This window comes from Oryx dammah, unplaced genomic scaffold (assembly GCF_014754425.2).
Source record: "Oryx dammah isolate SB20612 unplaced genomic scaffold, SCBI_Odam_1.1 HiC_scaffold_4, whole genome shotgun sequence".
In the NCBI taxonomy this organism is placed as follows: Eukaryota; Metazoa; Chordata; class Mammalia; order Artiodactyla; family Bovidae; genus Oryx; species Oryx dammah.
In genome coordinates, this window is record NW_024070188.1 from 48233469 (window position 1) to 48259515 (window position 26047).

The 26047-nt window shown below is 41.1% G+C and overlaps 1 protein-coding gene and 1 non-coding gene across 2 annotated transcripts in view; one reads left to right on the plus strand and one right to left on the minus strand.

Moving 5' to 3' along the window:
- The window catches only part of RRAGD (Ras related GTP binding D), a 38435-nt gene extending 17366 nt beyond the window's left edge, over positions 1–21069 (plus strand). The window contains exons 3-7 of the mRNA XM_040238805.1: positions 3981–4180; positions 5098–5212; positions 5908–6050; positions 9792–9940; positions 18104–21069. Coding sequence (XP_040094739.1) covers positions 3981–4180; positions 5098–5212; positions 5908–6050; positions 9792–9940; positions 18104–18255 — 759 coding nt within the window. The 3' untranslated portion in view covers positions 18256–21069. The remainder of the gene's footprint in view (positions 1–3980; positions 4181–5097; positions 5213–5907; positions 6051–9791; positions 9941–18103) is intronic.
- TRNAG-CCC lies at positions 8–80 on the minus strand. The gene has a single exon. It is a non-coding gene; the product is annotated as a tRNA-Gly (tRNA).
- Positions 21070–26047: the final 4978 nt, after the last annotated feature.

Sequence of the window (26047 nt, forward strand, 5' to 3'; positions counted from 1 at the left end):
GATCTAGTTCCCTGACCAGGGATCGAACCTGGGCCTCCTGCATTGGGAGCACAGAGTCTTAGCGACTGGACCACCAGGGAAGTCCCGAAAAGTGGACTTTCAATAAGGGTTGGTAAATGTGTTCTTTGTTTTGTTTCTTGGCTTGTTGGGTTTTGTTTGGGCCACTGGGTTTTGTTCTGGCCACAGGGCAACGAAATGCATAAGAGTAAGAAATACATCTTTTTAAGTTACACTTTTTAAAAGGTAGGGAAAAGCATTGTTAAAAGTGGTCATTTACTAAAAGTAAGGAATATTTAACTTCTTTAACAAAGCAGTTTCCAGGTCTGCCTAATAGACTCTTCTGTTGGAAGCAGACTGTAAAAATCACATTTGTGGGAATCTTTACTTGATGTGATTGTAAACACTAAACAAAACTGAACTTGAGGAAGTCTCAGCAACTCTTGAAGGTCACCGCAGTAGTCTAAGCAGTACTCTGTTTGTCTGACACCTCCTAGTTTTATTTTTCGCTTGTGAATTCCTCATAATCACAGGATTGCCAGATAAATATATCACCAAGGAGAAAAATGTGTCTTCACATAATGTTGTAAAATAGAAGAGAATGAAGGCATCAAGAGTGATTTCCCATGAACTACCCAAGTGACACTGCCCGCCCCGGGCAGCCCACAGAATGTAGCATGTCTCCAGGGCCACCCTCGGCCCCTACCCCAGGAGCCATTTCTTTTACTTTTCTTAATAATGTTATTATTTGGCTTTGTTGTGTCAAACCGAGCTTCACTGCCCCTCTGGCTTTTCTCTGGCTGCAGAGATTGGGGTGGTGGCTCCTCGTTTCAGTGGCTTCTCTTGTTGTGGAACGCGGGGTCTAGAGGCACAGCCTCAGTAGTTGTGGTACACTGGCTACACTGGCTTAGTTGCTCTGTGGCCTGTGGGATCTTCCCAGACGAGGGATTGAACCTGTGTCTCCCACACTGGCAGGTGGATTCTTTACCATTGAGCCACCAGGGAAGCACCCCCACCCTGCCCCGGGAGCAATTTCACAGGTGCTTGGGATCCAAACTAGAGTGCTAGCTTAACTCGTGTTGGTGATTGTGATTGTGACCTGCCTGTAATTCCTAGATCTAATTTTAGAATAGAAGCCAGGCAATGTGTTTTTCCTTTTTTTAAAATTTGTTGTAGAAGATAATAAGCACAATAGGAGAAAAAAATCACTCACTGTCTCTCTGCTCTAGTAATCAAATATTTTCTTCTTTGTCATGTCATTTTTTAGCTCTTATAGATCTGTGCCACTTCATCAGTTTGCTGGTAATCAGACTATTTCATGTGCTTGGCAGGGAGGTTAAAGGAATGATTTCTAATCTTTTGAGATCATGATACACTCTTGACCTTGGCTGCTTCTGCTACAGACACATGGCCCTTAACTCCTCTCTTCAGTTAAGACATAACCAATAACACTTGTTGAAGTGTGTAACTTCCATACAGTGAATTGCACTCATTTTTTAACCAAATATTTATTTGGCTGCATCAGGTCTTGGTTGCAACATGCTGGATCTTGCATTGTGTGCGGCGCTCGGGCTCTCTAATTGTGGCGTGCGGCCCACTAGCTGCAGCACACAGGTTTAGATGCTCCAACACACGTGAGAACTTAGTTCCCTGACCCACGTGCCCTATACTGCAAGGCAGATTCTTAACCACTGGACCACCAGGAAAGTCCCGAATTACAGTCATTTTAAGTGCACGGTTCAACCACTATACACCTTCTAACCATCTTCTAACTTGAAGAATGTTTCCACCACGCTGAAATCTTCATGTCCTTTCTCAGATGTACCCCCTGCCCAGGTTCCAGCCTCAGGCTGATATGATATGCTTTCTGTCTCTATAGAATAGTTTGCCTTGTCTAAAATTTCTATATGTGGAATTGCACAATCATGACTTTGTTTTTTATCTGAGATATTATAATGTATTAAGAAAGTGCCCCAAATTATTAAACTAGAATTTCTCCAAAACGCTTAGCCCAGCATCCAATCCCTGGCTGAGGAAATGGCAGTCCACTCCAGTATTCTTGCCTGGAGAATCCCATGGACAGAGGAGCCTGGTGGGCTACAGTCCATGGCGTCGAGGGAGTTGGACATGACTAAACCACTCCACAGCGTCCAATGTTTGTTTTTCATTTTAAACAACTCTTTAGAGTGTGAAGGATGAAAATGACTGTCTGGTCTTTTTCTCCCTTCATAGTTTCCTGTTAGTATCTTAGTATTTTAATTTATCTAAAGACTGGGGATACATTTTTTTTTAATGGGCAAAATATTTTAATAGACACATGGCCAAACCAGAGATACAGTTAGCAAGTGAGCACATGTAAAGATGCTCAAAATCACTAGTTATTAGGAAAATGCAAATCAAAACTACAATGAGATACCACCCCATGCCACTCAGAATGGCCAAAATTGAAAAAGACAAAAACAAACCAACCAACTGGTAATACCAAGTGTTAGGAAACGCGGAGAACAGCTGAAACTTCTACACTGCTGGTAGGAATGCAGAATGGGACAGCTACTTTAATTTTTTTTTAACTTTTTATTTTATATTATAGCCGATTAACAATGTTGTGATAGTTCCAGGTGGACAGCAAAGGGACGCAGCCATACACATACATACATAGGGGTACATTTTTATTAACTAGTTTTGGGAATACAAGAATGCCCCAAAACATCCCCTGTTTTATTGGCTTTTCTTCATTTGTCCAGATTTGGAGTCAGAATGAGGGGGTGAAAAGTCCTTTAAATTTTGTTCTGAAGATCCCTTTCCTTTTTGCTATAAAAACAAGACCTATTGGGGAATTCCCTGGTTGTCCAGTGGTTAGGACTCTGAGCTTCCACTGCCAGGGTCACAGGTTTGAACCCTGATTGGGGAACTTGATCCTGTAAGCAATGAAGCCAGGAAAAAAAAAAAACTGAGACATATTCGTACCCTTAGGTTGGCAGTAATGAAGAGATCTGACAACCCTGGGTGCTGGTGAGAGTCTGGAGGAGCAAGGGTTCTTACATGTTATCTAGTCAAGTTCAAGATGCTCAATCCTCTGACCCAACAAGCCTGACTTCAGGGTAGGCCCTAAGAAACTCACAAACAGGCACAGAGATTTGTGTGTGAGACTGGCCACATTGTCATCTTCTAATCTAACACATAACTGGAAACATTCTGAATGTCCATCAGCAGGCAAGTCAGTGACAAACTATAGACCATCCACAGTGGAATTTTATAGAACTATTCATAGGAATCACGCATTAGTTATGTGCTTCAACAAAGGTGAATCTCACTGACATAATGGGCATGAAGAAGGCGAACTGTAATCCACAGGCAAGTTGATATTGTTGTAAATTTTTAAATAATGTAAATTAATTCTGTATGTTGTTTAAGGATACATAGGTATGTCTTGATAGTAATGTATAAAGAGGTAAGTGATGCTAAAGGCAGAAGTCAAGATACTGGTTACCTCTGGAAGATGTGGGGTAGAATGATGGGCTCGGCTGGCAGGATGGGGAGAAACATAGGGCTTTGATATCTACTGTTTGATTTCTTAAAAAGAGAGATGCATACACACAGGCCTTCATTGTGTTATTTTGGGTATCATCTGTAGAACAAGAAAAAAATAGCGTTGTGTTACTTGGGGCAATTACTGTAGACCAGGGGTCAGCAGACTTTTTCAAAGGCTCAGACGGTCATTATTTTAGGCTTTGCAGGCTGTTCTATCTCTGAGGAGTTTCTACAGAGGAAAACCACTCAGCTCTGCCCTGTGCCCCCAAAGTAGCCATCGACCGTGTGTATATCAAAACATGTCGTGGTCCTTAAATACATGCAGTGTTTGCCAATCATACCTCAGTAAAGCTGGGGGTGGGGTGAGGTGGGAGACTGTGGAAGGCAGCCCACAAGGCTTCGGCAAGAAGCCCCAGAGAGGCCTCCCTGACATGCCTGTGCTTTCTTCCCAGGACGATTACATGGAGGCCTTGGCCAGGCTCCACCTCACAGTGACCAGGGCCTACAAAGTCAACACTGACATCAACTTTGAGGTGTTTATTCACAAAGTGGATGGTCTGTCAGATGACCACAAAATTGAAACCCAGAGAGACATTCATCAGAGGGCAAATGATGACCTTGCAGATGCTGGGCTAGAAAAAATTCATCTCAGGTGAGAACAGAAATGCCTCAGGGATCATTGGGGTCCCAAAGTCATCATGAGTAGTTGGCATGGACAGTCATTGACCTGTGTACCCTGTTTTGTGCTGTAGACATCAGGATAGTATTTGGGAAAAGTGAGCTTTGCATGTGCTAACTCCAATCTTTCAGAAAAGTGTTGGGGTTATAAAAATTTTTTTTGACCAAAGATCAAAGCTAAGCCTTCCTCATATGAAAAACACAGAAGAGAAGACCCATACACTGCATCCAGGAAGTTAATCGATGCTGAGGTTTACTATTATAGGTAGTATCTATAATCATAAGGAATCCTCTAAAAAAAAAACGAATAGAAATAAATATTCACAGAGGAAAGCCACTTCTCTGTAATTTTTGTGGGGTAGTATGCATCATTCATTTGGCAAATTTAAAAAATGAAAAGATTAGATACTTGAGTATCAATAATGTAACTGCTATAACGTGAGAGATGTGTATAAAGATCATTAGTGCAGATTCTCTTGGAGAATGTAAGGAAGCTGATAAAGGCACATGCATTTGCATTTTTAAGCCTTCTGGTCCAGCCAGTCAGCAGAGACTAGGCACAGTTCTTGCTTTGGGGGAGTTGGACAGAAATGTCTTGTTAAGATATGTTCTTTTTTTGGCTGCACCGCATGGGTTCTGGGAACTTAGCTCCCCACGCAGGGATTGAACCCTGGCTCTTGGCAGCGAAAGTAGAGTCCTAACCCCTGGACCGCCGGGGAATTCTCATGTTCATTTTTTACCTAGGTGGTTTTGACTTCTGAAGGGGCTAGAATGTGTGTATAAGAGCTGTAGTAATTACAGAAGGCATGATACTAGTGTTAATGACATAGTCTGAACAGCCTATTCCTCGGTCAAAGGTAAAAAGTGATGGAATACTGTTTCGTCTTTCAGCTTTTATCTGACAAGCATATATGACCATTCAATATTTGAAGCTTTTAGCAAAGTGGTTCAGAAACTGATTCCACAACTTCCCACCCTGGAGAATTTGCTAAACATCTTTATCTCAGTAAGTAAATAATATTATCCCATTAGTCATTCGCAGAATTTAAGAATAACATTGCAAGAGTGAAAACGATCTTATTTCTACTTGGTCTGACAGTACTTCAAGGTCTCTGAAATATTACATTTGAAGATTGTGCCTACATACTGTTTTAGGTCCATTAAAATTTAACTCCCAGAACAGTTCCTATACTTCACTGGTATAGTTGGAATGTTTATTGAAGTTGTAGGCAATCATTCAATGTTAATAGAGTCCTGTCAGAGCTAGAGGGCATAAAAGTTGATTTTGGCTATAAGATATATGATGTTGAATTTTTAAAAATCTGTTTAACACTGTGAATAAATGATATGGTGGCTGGCTGAGTCCTAAAAACTACCAGCTCAAAGTAGAATTACCACAGACCTTTAGTTGTATCCACATTGATTCTCACTGCACAATATTGAGTTTATTTGTTTAGACTTTTAAAATCTACTTTTTAATTTAAAATTAGTAAAATTTGTGTGATAATTCCAGTTTTCATTTCTTAAGTAAGTCCTTTATAAAGATGTTCATGATAATGAGGTTTAAATTGTAATAAAATGGAACAACCGAAATTTTAGCTAGTTCGTCTTTGAGACTGAGGATGTCATATCATTTTATGTAACCATGTCATGCTATAAAACCACCTATCCCTTTAAGGCAGCATCTCCTTTTTGTTTCAGAATTCTGGAATTGAAAAGGCGTTTCTCTTTGATGTGGTCAGTAAGATTTACATTGCAACAGATAGTACCCCTGTGGATATGCAAACGTACGAGCTCTGCTGTGACATGATTGATGTGGTCATTGATATTTCGTGTATTTATGGGTAAGTAGAACATTCTGAAAGGCTACCATCAAGCACATTTCTCTTTTGTAACCCTTGAGGTATTTTGAATTTACTTATTTGGTGTTAATACTTTTGTTTGAAATGATTGAGATCTATAAATACACCATTTAGTATGTGATAATAATAATAAAAAATTGTTGAGTAAATGCCTGGGCATTATGCTGATAATTTCATTGCCTATATTATACCATTGAATTCTTCACTATTCCATGAGGTGAGAATTATTATTCCCATTTTACAGATAGGGAAACTGAAATTCAGAGTGGTGAAGTTTCTAACCCCAGCTCATACTATCATTATGGAACGAAATTAGTATTTGAACTCGTCTGATTCCTAGTTCCTCTATTGAAAAATCTGTCACGTATCATAATGTCATGTATACTTGAGGGAAAGTATTAGGATCCTTGGGTTTCTACATAAATATCTCATATTAACCATAGTTCTGTTACCTTCTTTATAATAGGAAATAATGGCTGGATTTTTTTTTCCAATATACTTTTGATTGTCTTTTGCTGTGGGTAGCAGAGAACTATAAAACTAAGCAAACAACATTATCTGCTTAGTATTACAGTCTTAACCTTCTTAGAAAACTGAACTTCTTGTACATATAAAAGAATACAAAATAAGGAATGAGGAAAATTGATTTTGTTACTGGACCCAGAAATAATTCCCCATAATAGTAAATTTGTTGAATTCAGGATTTTGTACAGAGTGAGTGGGTATGAACTGTCTTATTAAGGCATTAGGTTGTTGCTGCCTGTTTATATCGGATCTCAGAATATCATCTCACAGTCATTGATGGGGTAAAGCATTTCTTCATCTTTCTCTTTACTCACTGGGCTGTGGCCTGCTTTATGCAGCTTTCTCTGCCAGCTTCTAGGGAGCCTTGGTCTCACCACTTTTTTCTTCCATTTAGTTCAGACTCTGTTAACTGTTACACATACATGCCCACCCACAGTCCCTTCCCTTATGAAACAGGAAAACTGATCCATACCCCTCAGGACTGTAGTGAGGATGAAATATCATTAGGTCTCCCCTGGTGGACCCCAAATGTATCTGCCATTATTTTTTTTAATTATTTAAAACTTTGTTTTAAAGTTTATTTATTCAGCCAAGCCACATGAGTTGTGGGATCTTAGTTGCCTGACCAGGAATTGAACCCGGGCCCCTTGCAGTGGAAGTGTGGAGTCCTAACCACTGAGCCACCAGGGAATTTCTTATTATTATTATTAAACACTGCCTTCTGGCTTTAGAAATAGACCTTATTTCCCAAGACTGCTGCCTTGCAATATTCTCTTGTTTTTAAACTGTTAAGTGGATGACCTTGAAATAGTCATGGAGGATGAAAGTATCCTGATTATAGTTTAGATGACTGTCATAATCAAATAACAATGAATAGCACAATTAACCTGGCACATACTTAAGGATATGCATAATCATTATTTTGCTTTATGGTAATTAGACATAAATGGTTAGTTGTTCATGGAAACAATGTTAATCAGAGTTACTTTTATCCAGCTCAAACACACACCGGGAAGAAGGGGTTGGGCAGAGGAGGGAGCAGGGCTTTATTGGCAGATGGTTTTCCTGTGGTGGAATGCAGTGTGCCTGGGAACCTGCCCTGTTCAGTAAGAACCAGTATGGGTCTGGGTCACAAATGGGGCATACGTTCTGGGCTTTCTTGAGACTGTTTGCTAGAGTGGCCACGAGCCAGCCCAGGTGACCTGCAGAGGGTGGCTGAGGGTGCATGCCACAGCCAGGAAGCAGTTAGCCTTGTAATTGGAGACCCTAGAAGCAGGTGAGCTGGTCTGCTTAGGAATCTCAGCTGGGATTCTGAAAACACACAGTTTCAGATATGGAAAAGGTATATGACATCCTCCTTTGTCTATAAACAAAAGATACATAACTGGATATATCAGTGTCTTCAAAGGGCCCGGTTTTGTTCACAAAGGTCATAACAATAATGATAATAGCAGTTAACATTCATTGTACATTTTATATGCTCTTAGCACTATGCTTAGTGTTATGTATATATTATTTCATTGCATTAGAAAACTTTGAAGTAATCACTGCTAATATACAATGAAGAAATCGAGGCTCAAAGAAGTGACTCAATTTGCCCAATTGAGAGAGCTGGGATTCAAACCCAAGTAATTTGTGTTTGCAGGCCACACCTTTTCTTAAATATTTATTTATCTTTTTATTTTGAAAAAAATTGCAAATCTATAGAAAATATGCAAGAATAGTACAGTGAACTCCCATATACCCTTCTCTGGGATTCACCAGTTTTTAGTGAGCCATATTTGCTCACTCTTTTTCTAATACAGTTGGCCCCCCATGTGAGTTCCACACTGACAGATTCAACCAACCAGTGAATTGAAAATATTCAGAAAAATATTCCAGGAAGTTCCCAAAAGCAAAACTTGAATTGGCTGCATGCTGACAACTATTTCCATAATATTTACATTGTCTTCGGCATTTTATGTCATCTAAAGATAATTAAAAGTGTATGGTGGGGAGGAGGAGGGGGATTTCCCTGATGGTCCAGCAGTTAAGACTCTGGGCTTTCACCACACAGGGCATCGGTTCGATTCCCTGTCAAGAAACTAAGATCCCACATGCCAAAAGGAAAGTAAAAAAGGGGAGAGTGTGTGTAGGTTTGGGTTCTCCAGGTGGCACTACAGGTAAAGAACCCACCTACCAGGGCAGTTAGACACAAGAGACACAGGTTCGATCCCTGGGTCAGGAAGAGTCTCTGGAGGAGGGCATGGCAACCCACTCCAGTTTTCTTGCCTGGAGACTCCCTTGGACAGAGAAGCCTGATAGGCTACAGTCCATAGGGTTGCAAAAAGTTGGACATGAATGACACAACTTAGCATGCACGCATGCACGTATGTAGATTATGTGCAGATACATAATGATGCAATTTAGCATGCCTGTGTATAAGTTATATGCAGATACATAAGGAACTTGAGCATCTTTGGATTTTGGTATCTGCTGAGGGGAGTCTTAGAGCCAACCCCAGGCCCTAAGCTTGCTCCATAGGGATGACTGTGCATACACATTTGTTTTTGCTGAACCATTTGGGAGTAAGTTATAGATCATGATCCTTAGACCATAGTTGTTAATACTTGAGCAACTATTAATACTCTTAATAACAAGGACGTTTTCTTACAGGACCACAGTTCAATATCAAATTAAGCCTATTTAACATGGCTTCATGACTCTATGATCTAATATAGAATCCTTTGTTAAATTTTATCAGTGGTCCCAATTCTCTCTTTTATTGCAGTTTTTTTCCCCAGATGAGGGATCTAGCCCAGCACTTGGCTGCCTCTTCAGGCTGCTTTATTTTGGAAAAATTCTTCACCCCTTCTTGGTCTTTCATCAGGCTGTGCTTTGGATAGCCTGGTTATTCTGTCACGAAAAGCAGGAAGCCCTCATGGGCAACGGAAAGGAGAAGAACTAACCTCCATCTGTCACCTGTGTTCTTCAGGTGCATGGAGAGTTCAGCCACTTGGTGTGTCAGTAGGAAATTGACTATCATACACTGTACATTCTTGTGATTGGGTGTTTCTGAGATATTTAGCTGAAAAGCACTGTAAGTGTAGACTTCCTATCGGTACGATTATCATTCTTTGTGATAATCCGGTCTTGTTGCTGGGTTACAAATTGTAGTTCTTAATGGTCAAATATGTTTTGGTTTCTGTTCTCATTTAGCCTCAAAGAAGATGGAGCAGGAACCCCCTATGACAAGGAATCAACAGCCATTATAAAGCTGAATAATACAACGGTTCTTTATTTAAAAGAGGTGACAAAGTTTCTGGCTCTTGTATGCTTTGTCAGAGAGGAAAGCTTTGAAAGAAAAGGTAATTTTTGTGTGTGTGTGTGATTTAAATGAAGCATTTCTATCCAGACGGATACTGCCTTTCCTGCTTGTTGAATGTGGGTGGACAGCAGCCGTGCCTCTGGAGGCTTCCAGACTTCAGTCACAGGCTCCCCTGGCTCCTGCCCCCATCAGTGGGGTTTTGGGATCCGTGAACCAGCCTGCCTTCTAGTGATGCCCCTGCCGTGAGGTGATAGGGGAACCTAGACCCCCTCCCAGGGAGGGGCCTTAGGTTTTCTGGGAGTGAAGCTAGCTGGGATGTTATTGCCTGGCTGTAGAGTCCCTTACCCCAGGGAGGGCCCAAAGCCTACAGGGAGGGCCAACGCCTTCCTCTTGGTCCATACCTCTAGAAGGTTTTAGAGACACTGTGACCACTTGTCCTCCCTATGTAAAGGATGAAACTCATACAGTCTTAAAGCTAGACTTTTTTAAACTTCTGTTCAGCCCTTGTCCATTCTTTAGTCCTAAAACACAGGGGTGGCATTGTGATTCCAAAAAAGGGAAGATACGAGTGTACTTAATAACATCACCAAATATTTTTTAGGACCAAATTGAGTTTTATTTTGAAATAAAAGCAATTAACCTCTTAAAGATACTCATATTCCCTGCCCCCCGTCTAAACTGGGAAATATCAGCTTACTGATGTAGTTAAGGATTTTTGCTAGTAATCAGGAGATGATTTCCCTAAATGGAAAAGGAAATGGCAACCCACTCCAGTATTCTTGCCTGGAGAATCCCATGGACAGAGGAGCCTGGCAGGCTGCAGTCCATGGGGTTGCAAGAGTCGGACACGACTTGGTGACTAAGCCATTACTCTAAATTCCCAATAGCCTTTTTTTCTTATAAGCAATACATGTTCATTATTTAAAAATGCTTTGAAAACTTAAAGTATACAGAGCAAAATAAAATCACTGAATTTCACCATCTTAGAGCTGAACCCTGTGTTAAATTTCTGGAGTTTTCTTACTCCTTTTCTCCCTTCCTGTCACCTTTTCTTCTGTTATCCCCTCTTTCCTCCCTTTCTTCCAACAAAACTGGTGCCATTTTGTCTATATACTTTTTTATCCTTCTGTTTTCACTTATTTGTACCCTGAAAATTTTCTTAATTCTTTGGAACATAAAAGCATAATTAAGGTTTATATTACTTTTCTGTTAAAAAGTAGTAGATTCATTCAGAAAATTTAGAAATAATGAGCAAAAAGGAAATAATTATTGGTAAGTTTCTCATTCACATCACATTAAACTTGTTTGCTTTTTAGGGTGACTAACAGTCCATTACTTCATGGGAAATAAATGGGGAAACAGTGGAAACAGTGTCAGACTTTATTTTGGGGGGGCTTCAAAATCACTGCACATGGTGACTGCAGCCATGAAATTAAAAGACGCTTACTCCTTGGAAAAAAAGTTATGACCAACCTAGACAGCATATTGAAAAGCAGAGACATTACTTTGCCAACAAAGGTCCGTCTAGTCAAGGCTATGGTTTTTCCTGTGGTCATGTATGGATGTGAGAGTTGGACTGGGAAGAAGGCTGAGCGCTGAAGAATTGATGCTTTTGAACTGTGGTGTTGGGGAAGACTTGAGAGTCCCTTGGACTGCAAGGAGATCCAACCAGTCCATTCTGAAGGAGATCAGCCCTGGGATTTCTTTGGAAGGAATGATGCTGAAGCTGAAACTCCAGTACTTTGGCCACCTCATGCAACGAGTTGACTCATTGGAAAAGACTCTGATGCTGGGAGGGATTGGGGTGGGAGAAGAAGGGGACGACAGAGGATGAGATGGCTGGATAGCATCACTGACTCAATGGACATGAGTCTGAATGAACTCCGGGAATTGGTGATGGACAGGGAGGCCTGGCGTGCTGCGATTCATGGGGTCGCAAAGAGTCGGACACGACTGAGCGACTGAACTGAACTGAACCATCTCCATTTGCCTGGGACAGGGAGGGGGGTTCCTGGGAAAAGGGACCTTCAGGGCTGAAACTTGAAAAGTCCCGTGCAAATGCGATGAGTCAGTCACCCTGGCTTTATAAAGAGCTTGATGCTTTGCATATGCAGGAAGTGGTTCGCTTGGTTTTTGCTACCTTAATCTCAGTGGTGAGTCCTGCTAGTGTTGCTGACGGTCGACGCTTACTGATTGATTTGTCCTCGTGTTGGTGTCTGTCTGCGTGTTCTTGGATCATCTTTGACCGCTCTGGCAGAAAGGGGAGGATGGAAAGCAGAAGTGGGATTCTTGGAAAGGAAGGTGGTTAAAAAATACAGCCATCTGGGCCCACCACTGAACAATTAGAATAGAGTTCCTCGGAGAAGAGCCTGGAGTTCGCTCATTTTATAAAAATTTCCAGGATGCGTTTAATGTGTAGCTATGACTGAAAATCACTGAACCTATACAAGGATATGGGACCATCCCTTAACTTTGTATGGTGCTGAAGATGGTGCTTATTCTGTTCATGTCTGTGTTCCTTTATTTTTCGACTGCCTTTTATGAAAGAGTGAAATAAACAGCACTCGTTGTATACAGTTCCTTTAAAAACCTCAGCTGTGAATTTTCACTTTTAAAACTCCAAATGCAGAAAGTTTCCTGTTAGTTCTAAACGTACACAGATGAATAAGTTGACATGTGTCAGGAATCATCAGTAGTCTCTCTCTGAAATTTCCTAGAGTTGAGTTCTCACTGAGCCAAAGCCCTTTAGCTAAGCTTTCTGCCTAAGGCAGTTAGTTGCACACATAGGTAGAGAGTTTTGAGGTGGCTTTCACATATCTTACTCAAACTCTCAGTAAATAAAATCATGTCTTTGGTCCATGTTTCTTTCTTTTTTTGAAGTTCATGTTTTATTTGGAAAATGGTTCCAAGAAATAAAAGTGAAGAAGTGGGGAAATAGAGAAGGGAGGGAGAAAAACTATCTTCAGTTTCAGTTCAGTCGCTCAGTCGTGTCCGACTCTTTGCAACCCCATGAACCGCAGCACGCCAGGCCTCTCTGTTGATCACCAACTCCCGGAGTCCACCCAAACCCATGTCCATTGTGTCAGTGATGCCACCCAACCATCTCATCTTCTGTCGTCCCCTTTTCCTCCTGCCCTTAATCTTTCCCAGCATCAGGGTCTTTTCAAATGAGTCAGCTCTTCACATCAGGTGGCCAAAGTATTGGAGTTTCAGCTTCAACATCAGTCCCTCCAGTGAACACCCAGGACTAATCTGCTTTAGGATGGACTGGTTGGATCTCCTTGCAGTCCAAGGGACTCTCAAGAGTCTTCTCCAACACCACAGTTCAAAAGCATCAATTCTTCCACACTCAGCTTTCTTTATAGTCCAACTCTCATATCCATACATGACCACTGGAAAAACAATAGCCTTGACTAGATGGACCTTTGTTGGCAAAATAACGTCTCTGCTTTTGAATATGCTGTCTAGGTTGGTCATAACTTTCCTTCCAAGGAGTAAGCGTCTTTAAATATCATGGCTGCAATCACCATCCACAGTGATTTTGGAACTGAGAAAAATGAAGTCAGCTACTGTTTCCACTTTTTCCCCATCTATTTGCCATGAAGTGATGGGACCGGATGCCATGATCTTCGTTTTCTGGGTGTTGAGCTTTAGGCCCACTTTTTCACTCCTTTCACTTTCATCAAGAGGCTCTTTAGTTCTTCACTTTCTGCCATAAGGGTGGTGTCATCTGCATATCTGAGGTTATTGATATTTCTCCCAGCAGTCTTGATTCCAGCTTGTGCTTCTTCCAGCCCAGCGAGTCTCATGATGTACTCTACATCTAAGTTAATTAAGCAGGGTGACAATATACAGCCTTGACGTACTCCTTTTCCTATTTGGAACCAGTCTGTTGTTCCATGTCCAGTTCTAATTGTTGCTTCCTGACCTGCATACAGATTTCTCAAGATGCAGGTCAGGTGGTCTGGTATTCCCATGTCTTTCAGAATTTTCCAGTTTATTGTGATCTACACAAAAGTTTTGGCATAGTCAATAAAGCAGAAATAGATGTTTTTCTGGAACTCTCTTGCTTTTTCCATGATCCAGTAGATGTTGGCAATTTGATCTCTGGTTCCTCTGCCTTTTCTAAAACCAGCTTGAACTGAAGCCTGGCTTGAAGAATTTTGAGCATTACTTTACTAGCGTGTGAGATGAGTGCAGTTGTGCAGTAGTTTGAGCATTCTTTGGCATTGCCTTTCTTTGGGATTGGAATGAAAACTGACCTTTTCCAGTCCTGTGGCCACTGCTGAGTTTTCCAAATTTGCTGGCATATTGAGTGCAGCACTTTCACAGCATCATCTTTTAGGATTTGAAATAGCTCAACTGGAATTCCATCACCTCCACTAGCTTTGTTCGTAGTGATGCTTTCTAAAGCCCACTTGACTTCACATTCCAGGATGTCTGGCTCTAGGTGAGTGATCATACCATCGTGATTATCTGGGTCATGAAGATCTTTTTTGTACAGTTCTTCTGTGTATTCTTGTCACCTCTTCTTAATATCTTCCGCTTCTGTTAGGTCCATACCATTTCTGTCCTTCATTGAGCCCATCTTTGCATGAAATGTTCCCTTGGTATCTCTAATTTTCTTGAAGAGATCTCTAGTCTTTCCCATTCTATTGTTTTCCTCTATTTCTTTGCATTGATCACTGAGGAAGGCTTTCTTCTCTCCTTGCTATTCTTTGGAACTCTGCATTCAGATGCTTATATCTTTCCTTTTCTCCTTTGCTTTGCGCTTCTCTTCTTTTCACAGCTATTTGTAAGGCCTCCCCAGAGAGCCACTTTGCTGCTTTGCATTTCTTTTTCTTGGAGATGGTCTTGCTCCCTGTCTCCTGTACGATGTCACTAACCTCCATCCATAGTTCATCAGGCACTTTGTCTATCAGATAGTCCCTTAAATCTATTTCTCACTTCCACTGTATAGTCATAAGGGATTTGATTTAGGTCGTACCTGAATAGTCTAGTGGTTTTCCCCACTTTCTTCAATTTAAGTCTGAATTTGGCAATAAGGAGTAATCTGAGCCACAGTCCGCTCCCGGTCTTGTTTTTGCTGACTGTATAGAGCTTCTCCATCTTTGCCTGCAAAGGATATAATTAGTCTGATTTCGGTGTTGACCATCTGGTGATGTCCATGTGTAGAGTCTTCTCTTGTGTTGTTGGAAGAGGGTGTTTGCTGTGACCAGTTCGTTCTCTTGGCAAAACTCTATTAGCCTTTGCCCTGCTTCATTCACAGCCAAATTTGTCTATTACTCAGGTGTTTCTTGACTTCCTACTTTTGCATTCCAGTCCCCTATAATGAAAAGGACATCTTTTTGGGGTGTTAGTTCTAGCAGGTCTTGTAGGTCTTCATAGAACCGTTCAGCTTCTTCAGCGTTACTGATCAGGGCATAGATTTGAATTACCGTGATATTGAATGGTTTGCCTTGGAAATGAACAGAGATCATTCTGTCATTTTTGAGATTGCATCCAAGTAGTGCATTTCGGACTCTTTTGTTGACTGTGATGGCTACTCCATTTCTTCTAAGGGATTCCTGCCCACAGTAGTAGATACAGTGGTCATCTGAGTTAAATTCACCCATTCCAGTCCATTTTAGTTCGCTGATTCCTAGAATGTCGATGTTCACTCTTGCCATCTCCTGTTTGACCACTTCCAATTTGCCTTGATTCATGGACCTAACATTCCAGGTTCCTATGCTGCTGCTGCTGCTGCTAAGTCACTTCAGTCGTGTCCGACTCTGTGCGATCCCATAGATGGCAGCCCACTAGGCTCCTCTGTCCCTGGGATTCTCCAGGCAAGAATACTGGAGTGGGTTGCCATTTCCTTCTCCAATGCATGAAAGCGAAAAGTCAAAGTGAAGTTGCTCAGTCGTGCCCGACTCTTAACGACCCCATGGACTGCAGCCTACCAGGCTCCTCCGCCCATGGGATTTTCCAGGCAAGAGTAGTGGAGTGGGTTGCCATTGCTTTTTCCATGGTTCCCTTGCAATATTGCTCTTTATAGCATCAGACTTTGCTTCTGTCGCCAGTCCCATCCACAACTGGGTATTGCTTTTGCTCCATCCCTTCATTCTTTTTGGAGTTATTTCTCCACTGATCTCCCGTAGCATATTGGGAACCTACTAACCTGAGGAGTTCATCTTTCAGTGTCCTATCTTTTTGCTTTTTCATACTGTTCGTGGGCTTCTCAAGGCAAGAATACTGAAGTGGTTTGCCATTCCCTTCTCCAGTGGACCACATTCTGTCCGACCTCTCCACCATGACCTGTCCGTCTTGGGTGGCCCTACATGGCATGGCTTAGTTTCATTGAGGTAGACAAAGCTGTGGTCCGTGTGATCAGATTGCCTAGTTGTCTGTGATTGTGGTTTCAGTCTGCCCTCTGATGCCCTCTCTCAGCGCCTACCGTCTTGCTTGGGTTTCTCTTACCTTGGACATGGGGTATCTCTTCATGGCTGTTCCAGCAAAGCACAGCCGCCACTTCTTACCTTGGACGTGAGGTAACTCCTCTCGGCCGCTGCCCCTGACCACTATCTTCAGTGGCAGCTTTATCCTCACTTCTTTTTAAAAATACTTTTTTAAATGCTTTTTATTATTTAAAATTTTTTTCTTTTATTTCTTTGGCTACACCGTGAGGCATGCAGGATCATAACCACTGGTGCACCAGGGAGTTCCCTTAAGCTCACTTCTGCTGAGGGAATCTCGGAGAAGCTATGTGTGCAAAAAGCTTAGAATCATCCCCTTTGGATATGCAAGACGGCAACTTTGTCCACCAGCTCTCATACCCCATCACGAGGGGTACCCTCAGAGGCTTTTATTCTTATAGCCCTAGTATCTGTGTGCCAAAGAAAGCCTCCAGCAGAAAAGAAATGCCCATACCTGGGCTTACTTTGTTCTTTCCCGCTCTTTCTCCTCGGTCTGTTCCCAAGGAAATGGTCTCTTCGTTTTGTTCCACGGTGGTCACTGTCACTGCAGAGCAGCAGAGGGCGCCACTCAGAGGGTTTCCTGCTCCTGGAAGTTGAGATGGTGTTTCTTACAGTGCACTTGCCGTTAGTTATATGACTGCTTTGAAGCATTCCTTGCCTTGGCTGGAATCCCAATCCCATTTTTATGTATTTATTTATTTTTGTGTGTGTGTGTGGGGGTCCTAGCTCTGGAAATATCACCTGAGTGGATGGAAATATTCTGGGGGCTAGTTATTTTAATAAGTTTAAAGGTAGTAAACTTTAAACTTCCTGATCCCTGGGTCAGGAAAACCCCTGGAAAAGGGGACTGGCAACCTACTCCAGTATTCTTGCCTGGAGAATCCCATGGACAGAGGAGCCTAGAGGCCTATAGTCCATGGGTCGCAAAGAGTTAGACACAACTGAGCGACTATCACTTCCACTTTGAAAGGTAGTAAAGGGAACCCACTGCCTTATCCTAACTGGTATATACATAATACTGCTTTCAATACTTTTACATATTAGTGCTGATGATCTGAAATGTGCTCAGGACTTGGATTATATCTTATTCTATTTTTGTATCATTAATTTCTGAAGACGCAAGAAAATTCTCCCTTACTATTCGCCATTTAAAATTTACTTAGTATTGAAACACTGAGATTGTCATTGATTGTTGAATTTCTTAGCTCAGAGTTGACCTGAGACTATGATAACCCCTCTGAAATCAGGGACTTTGTTTTCCCTAGGGCTTATGACGGTAGCTTAAATATTTCCTGAATATCTTTTCAGTAAATATTGATTGATGGGTACTGTGACCTGGAGATGTCAGCTAACCTCCAAGTCAAGGTCGGCCTCCATTCAGAGTCAATTTAATAATGCCTTTTGGGGAAAAGATAGTAATAAATATTTCACTGAAGGTATATCTTAATTGTTCTTACAATTTTTAATTCTGAAAAATTTTTTAAAGGGGCAGTTGAGTTGTTTCTTCAAAACTTTGGGGTCATAGACACTTTTGAAAATGTGGTATATACTCTGGAACCTTTCCTTTGTAAAAATATATATTCACAAGACTTTGCCTGCAATTCCTGAAGCTCAGCTGCAAACCTTCTAGAGAAGTCTATGGACCTTATGTTTTCTCCTCTACTGCCCCCTACTGGCATTTCCTCACTATGGCTGACTTGAAAAGGCTTCTAGGTGGCACTGAGAAATATTTTCGTTTTCTTCTCCAGGGCTGATTGACTATAATTTTCATTGCTTCCGGAAGGCCATCCATGAAGTTTTTGAGGTGAGAATGAAAGTAGTGAAATCGCGAAAAGTTCAGAATCGGCTGCAGAAGAAAAAAGGAGCCACCCCCAACGGGACGCCTAGGGTGCTGCTGTAGGTGAGGTTTCAGGAACATCTTTTGAAATCAGATGTTTCAATGAAGCTGCTGCTATGTGTTGCACTAAAGGAAGAGGAGGAAGGAGATTGGGACGCAAGACATAACGTTTGTTGTAAAAAACTCAAGGAAGAGGAAGGAGGAGATTGGGACACAAGACATACGTTTGTTGTAAAAAAAAAAAAAAATCCTGCCACCCTTTCTTTTAATCTTCTCTTTTTTAAATAAAGTAAGCACTTTGAAGCAAAAACTTGTATATTAACAATGAAGTGAAATCTACTGTAACTTCATTACACAAATGTAAACTTTTATGGTCTGTAGTCAGAAAAAAATCCTGTGTGCGTACTGCCAGGAACTGTATATATTTTGCACTTTTTCATGTTTTTTTTTTTTTTCTCATGAAACTAAACTTTGATAAAACAACTTTTCTAAGCTTTGTTTTGTCCTTGGTGTCTAGGACATGTATACCGAGTCCGTATCTATGGGGCAAACGGAAATTAATCAAAAAGTGATGGATTAGCAATGACTTTTTTAAGCATGGGAATCTTTGCTACCAATTGTTGAGAAAAATCATTTTTCCATGGAGGAACAGCTTGGAGCAGCAAGCTCCAGGAGCAATAAGACCTGTCCCCTGTTTATAACGGATATAAATAGAAGTTTTATAGAATAATATTAGCACCAAACTTACCTAAACATTTCTATAGCTGTGAGAGTACTTCCCTACCTGACAGTTTTTATAAAACTCTTTACCTCAACAGACATCTCTAAAATCATTTTATACAGAGAGGTTATTTCTTTCTGCTGTGTTATTGTTGTCCTTTGGGACCGTATTTCCAAAATGGTACAGAGAGAAATTGGAATGTCGCTGAATTGCAGGGTTTCTGAAGGCTTTTCTGTACCTGCCACCCAGGCTAAAGTAATATCAGAAGCTACATGGTTTCCCAAATGGAGGTGACTGGCAACTGCAGATTTAAAAATATATCCTATACAATTTTTCACCTCTGTGGAATGGGCCTCTTGCCATGCAAGAATCCAAATGTTTATTTAGGACCAGTTTCTTTCTTCTTCTTTTTTTTTTACATTGCTCCACAACCACGGGCAATATTTCAGTTCTCTGCCACAGAACTGAATCCTGGTGGGCACATTTGTCACCTCTGAATCTCCTCAGCTGTGACTGTGCCTCATGGACTCTGCTTGTCCCCCCTTACGACTGAACTAGGGCTCAGCTCGCCAGCAGCATGCTCTGCATAGCTAAAAAAGCCGTCCTGAAAACTGCTAAAGGGCAGTAGGCGAGGATGACCAGAGGAGGCATTATAGTTAGCTGTGTGTCTTTTTCTATGAAATTCTTCCTCTTATGTTTACTTTAGACCAACAGCAAGTGAAGAGATTCAAATCTACCCCCATCCCAAACCATTCCAACTAGATAATTCTAGGCTCAGTGCCCTAAAGCATGTTGGCAGGTATTAGAAAATATTCATATGTATATATTTTTAGCAGAGCCTCATAGGGATAGCAATGCTGAGCCTAGCAAAAATGGATAGTTCCTAAAGCAACTTTTCTGTGAGACTGTCTGTGGCTTCTTTCTATCCTCTCCTCGTCCATTCTTCCCAAGTCCTATTCCTTTGAGGCTGGAAACTGCAATTTAAGGTGGTAGCTGATTTAAGGTTTGCGCCCTCCCAAGGATCTGTGCATTTTGGAAGGAAATTTGTAAAAATCATGAAGGTGCCCTAACTCCCTTCCTCATGATTCCTGCTCAGAAGCACTGTGTAGGATCCCAGGGCTCCAGGGAAGTCTTTTTCCTAATTTCCAAACCTATACACCTGTTGGACCTTTGCCAGCATGGTACCTGGAGGCTATTCTTACAAATCTAATTCTTTAATATTTTTTACACAGTGTTTCTTTCTGAATACGCAGATACAGAATCACTTTTCTAAAACAACTTTATCCTCAAGATAAGATAGAGACATTTGCCTAACTGGTAAATCACACATCACTTAGGTATATATATTATTGTAGCTAGGTGGAGCTTCCGTTTTTAAGCTGGGTATATGATGGATTTTGTTAAAATGTGCCTTAAATGCCTACTACTTCGAGGGAAAGACAAAGTTAATGCTATGGCATCAGACCCAAGTTCATGGTAGTAAGTGCACTCTTTGATTAATGACACTGATATATAGACTACTGCCAAAGCCGTCAGCATGGCGATGACCTCTTAAAGAAAATGTAGGAGTTACGTCTAAGCATTCAATTTCTGAAGTCTGCTATTGGAATCACAAAATCTCTTCAATTCCTTTTTCACTTGTTTTTGATATGGGACTTAGCTTTCTTGTGTGTGATCACTTTCACGTCTCAAATCCACTGCTATAAATACATATAAGTATACAAAATAATGTGTAAATATGAAGCTCAAATACATGGCTACGGTGACTGCTCTGGAATATTTCTGCTCATTTTCAAAGGTTGAAAACTTGACCTAGAGGTTTTCAGGGCAATTAGAACTTATATGTGGGAGTGAGACTCTGAATTATCATCTTTGTTTAGTTTTAGTAATATAGATTAGCATATATGGCCAGAGTGGTATATTTCTTTTTTTTTTTTCTCAGAGTGGCGTATTTCTGATGGAATAGACATTAAAAACTGGTTGGCATTCACAGACAGTACTATTTTGTGAATATAATATATTTTGGACCCTTAAATATAAAATGAATAAAAAAACAGCAATATTGTTATGTACGGGTTATATGCGAACTCTGTTTGAAATATATTCAAGAAAAACAGCTGAATTGTCTTGATTATTAAAGTATGGTATGCATTCAATTCATGCAGACTGGATGTAATTTGTAATCAAGTATAATATTCATTGGGCTTCCCTGGTGGCTCAGTGGTAAAGAATCCGCCTACCAACACAGGAGACTCGGGTTTGATCCTTGGGTCAGGAAGATCCCCTGGAGAAGGAAATGGCAATCCGCTCCAGTATTCTTTCCTGGGAAATCCCATGGACAGAGGAGCCTGGCTGGCTACAGTCCATAGCATTAGAAAAGAGTCAGACATGATTTAGTGACTAAACAACAACAATACTACTCAGTATTATGTTTTACTTAAGCAGCATGTTATTTATAACCATTGTTAAACCATTGCTTTCAAGAGTATTGGCTGCCAGTTTAAAAGCATGTGCCGTGTGCTTATGATTTGGTAAGGATCTCATTTCATTTCAGGCATATTCATAGCTAATCTTTCTGGGGTCAGAATGGTCTCTTTCCTGAAAAGGAAGCATGGTCTCTCATGTTTGTGACTGCTTCATCAGACCTGTTGGTTTCTTTAGATAAATGTGTGTGTCCTAATTAACCAGCTCTCATATTACGGAAATGAGGATAAATTTCTCCTTTTAAGTTGGATTTACATTTTTTTTTAAACTCATCTCTCCATGGGGCTGCCCAGGTGGCTCAGATGGTAAAGTGTTTGCCTGCAATGCGGGAGACTTAGGTATAGGTTCGATCCCTGGGTTGGGAAGATCCCCTGGAGAAGGAAATGGCAACCCACTCCAGTACTCTTGCCTGGAAAATTCCATGGACAGAGGAGCCTGGTGGGCTCCAGTCCATGGGGTCGAAAAGAGCCAGACATGACTGAGTGACTTCACTTTCATCTCTCCATATTTTTGATGGGGATATGCTTGTTTTGGCTATTGAACTTAATTCAGTACACTTAAAGATTTTGATTCTTGCTGCTCTGGCCCTAATCCCCAGCCATCTAAAAATTCTTTACCTAACAGTCCACCTTTTGATTCTTAGTAAGATTCTACTGTATAATGACTTTACAGGTTCACTCAGAGTTCCCCAAATAGGCTAGCATAAGATGTTATATATGAAATTCTGTTTCTGATTGGAAAATCTAATCTGAAATAACTACTTCCAAGATTTTTAATCAGTGGTGATATTGAGTATAGAGGAAAGAAAATGTTGTCTTTAACAACATTATAAAATAAGAATAAAGAGTGTACACAATATGCTGTGCACTGCTCTTAAGTGCTTTTACATAATTACCCTCATAAACCCAAGAAGTGGATACTGTTATTCTATTTTACAGTTGAGGCAACTGGGCCAAAGAGATGAAATGACTTGGTTAAGATACTGCTAGTAAGGCACAAGGCCTGGAGTCTGACCTAGAAATCCACTCTGTCAACTACTGCTCTAAGTACCTCACCAAATGTCCCTTAAAATGCCCTCATTTTGGGAATTCCCTGATGGTCCAGTGATTAGGACTCAGCTTCCGGTGCAGTGGGCACCGGAAGGTTCCATCCCTTGTAGCTCAGTTGGTAAAGAATCTGCCTGCCGTGCAGGAGACCTGGGTTCGATCCCTGGGTTGGGAAGATCCCCTGGAGCAGGAAATGGCAACCCACTCCAGTATCCTTTCCTGGAAAATCTCATGGACCGAGGAGCCTGGTGGGCTACAGCCCATGGGGTCGCAAAGAGTCAGGCATGACTGAGCGGCTAACACACTTACATGCCAAGAGGCAAAAAAAAAAAATTCCCTGCTTTCATGGAGAGAGGGACTTGAAGTTCAGGGTTTCTGCTGCATGGGCTTATAAAGACTGACATGCTGAGGCATTTATATACACAAGAATCAATAGGTACAGTCTTCTCGTGTGCTTCACTTGAAGGAGAAGCTCAACAAAGATCCTTTTTTTCTTCCTAATCCATTAAATAATTCTAATGCCAAAAATAATATTAACAGCATTTAAATATCAGAAAATGTAAATACTTTTTATAGCCATTCGATTTTTTTTTTCTTTTTTTTGTAGTGGGGGGAGCTGTGTGCAAGTCTTGTGGGATCCCTGACCAGGGATTGAACCTGGGCCACATTAATAAAAGCACTAAGTCTAACCACTGGACCACCAGGGAATCCACAAGCCTTTTAATTTTTTAAGAAGCAAGCTTTAAGAAAGTCAAGAGAGAATAAGCCTTTGATCTTAGTTGTATTCAATCTTTACCTTGATTTTGTAGTATATGTTATAACAACTTAAAACACTGATCTGGATGAAAATTCTAAAAGATACATTTCAACCCTAATCCTTCAGACCTATATTTAAAATTGCTACTAATGTAACCTTTGTTGGACTCTTCTATAAGAGGAACCTTAAATCTAACATGTCCAAAATGAACTGGCTTCTTTCTTTTCTAAATCTTGTCTCCCTGTGATAATGTGACCATCCTCCTCCCTTCCCTGCCAGATACTTGGGTCTCTCTCTTTTTTTTTTTCTTCACAAAAAGCTTTATCGTTTCCATTTGGTCTGAGGCTTGGGAGGTTGCTCCAGGGTGGTTAGAAAGCTGCCAAATAGCTGCAGGAAGAACCCCTAACACCAGAGGGCCTCCTCAAAGGCAGATGGACTCGAGGCTCCTAGTTCTGCTTGGAGGGTGTCTTTCCAAGAGATGCTCACCAGCCCGGCCTGGGGACCAGCCAGTCTGGGGAGGTCAGTCACGTGGTTGCCATCTTCTTGATGAGTTTCACCTGCTTATCTGGAAATAGGGGCAGAACCCAGGGCATGCAGACCCAAAAGCACTTGAGGTAGTTTCTTTTCCATGAGAATGGCGGCTATCTAGGCTCCTGGGTTTTACCCGCCCTCATCCTGGGGAGGCTTTTGCACCTCCCGGAAGAGGGTCCAGCCATTGTACTTGTTTTGCCTTTTAAGAGGTACTTGGTGCCTCTTCTTGAACAGTTTGTGGAAAAATGACCCTCGCCCACCGGAGCCGCATCGTCACCATTAAGAATAGAAGCCCAGAGAGAGGGAGGTGTGGGAGGCCTGTAAAGGCACGTTGACCATGTTTTCCACCTTGGTGTAACAACTCGGATGAATCTGGGAGCTCACAGCTAATTGGTAATAAAGAACTAAGCTCAGAAAATGGTGTTGGCAGGCCCTGGAGGCCCAGGGTAACTGGCTGATTCCAAAGGCTGTGACTGGAATAGAGGTTGGAGACTGGAGCAAAGGGCATCCCTGGGTCTGTTCTGTCCAAATATTATTGAAGAGAGATCTGAGGGACCACTGAGCACACTGCTGGAACCTCATTCTTGACTCTTGCCTCCGGCTCACCTCCAGGCTATCCCCCAGTCCCTTCAGCTCAGCCTTACAAAGGTCTCCCAAATCTCTCCTCTCCATCTCCCTCCACTACCCTGGTCGAGACCACCTTCTCCTCATATTTGAATCTCAGAGCCCTCTCCCACTGTCCCTCTGCCTCAGCCATCCATCCATTCCATTCTCCACACCAGACTTGGACTGACCACCTAACCACACTGCTGACCACATCACCGCTTGCTTATTAACACCCTTTGTAGATTTCTACTACAAATAGCAGTCAAACTCCTCAGTGACATTTGCAAGACCCTGTCTGCCCAGTCCGGACCCTTTCTCCAGCCTTGGTTCCTTCTCCCTCAACAGACTGCTCTGGTGGCTCATTCCTTTATCAGTCATTTTCTGAGATATAATTTTCTCTCATTCAACGATAATTGATAGGATATCTATTATATGCCAGAACTTGTGCTTAGTAAAATAGCTCAAAGACACTGATGATGCAAGGATTTTGATATCTGAAAATAATAGAAAATAAGCCACTTTTAGGCCCTGGAGATGTCAGTATTTGCAACCACAGTTGTATTGAATCTTACATTCTCCAGCAAAGACCATAGTGGGCCATAAACAGCATCTGAGAAGTTGAGTTCTTCTAAGAGCAGACCAATAGCGATACTTAATATATTATTAACATAATATATCATTAATCTACTGTAACTATTATGTTGGCCAAAAACTTCATTCAGGTTCCTGAACAAACTTTAGCCAACCCAGTAAATATAAGAAATAGAATATGAAAGTAAAAATGTGTACTGAAGTAGTACCTTCCCTTGTAACTGAGAAAAGAGATACATTATCTTAAAACTGTGTTGTGGTACTTTAATGTCCACACTTTTCTAACTTAATCCACATGGAAAGTCAATATGATTTCCGAATTAGATTTAATAAAGTTTATCTGTTTTTACTTTAATAAAAAAATTTTTATTTATTAAAACTTTTATTTTAATAAAACGTTTATAATACAGAGCTTTTCAATCTGTTGTACCAGGAACTGTGAGTGCTGGCCAAGGTGATGTTTATATCCTCCTAATATGTTGATATGAGTTGCAGTGGAAGATGTGAGGCAATGCTGATATAGGAAATAAGGCTAATACAGAGCTTTTTATTTATTTGGCCACACTGTGTGGCTTGTGAGATCTTAGCTCCCCAACCAGGGATTGAACCTGCACCCTCAGCAGTCTTTATAGAATATTATGCTTTTTAGTTTCAATAAATGATTTATAGTTAAAGCTGAGATGGAGTTTGGTCCTCAGTGTTCAATCTTGAAACTATTTTAAAAAGCAGAATGACCTTGTAAATTCATACCCAAAGCAATGTTTGAATGGGATGCTTAAAACTGCCATAGGACAGAACTGTAGGAGTTAACCCTTTATGAAATCCATTTTTAACTTTTTGTTGTGAGACACAATAAATACAATTTCACATTGCAAACTATCATGCCCTCATACCTGCAAATATTACTTTTTAAACATCTCTCATTAAGTACTGTCTTGTTTACTTCCAAGGCATTATAGTGTTTTTCTCTTTCCTTTATACAAAAAAAGATCTCACAATCCACTCGGGTCATGTTCTGCCATTTGTAAGCACTGCTAGAAGAAACCCACTGAGAAGATCAACGATACCTGAGGATTTTCTTTCTAACCTATTTTCCTTCTCTCTTTTAATTTTAAGGTC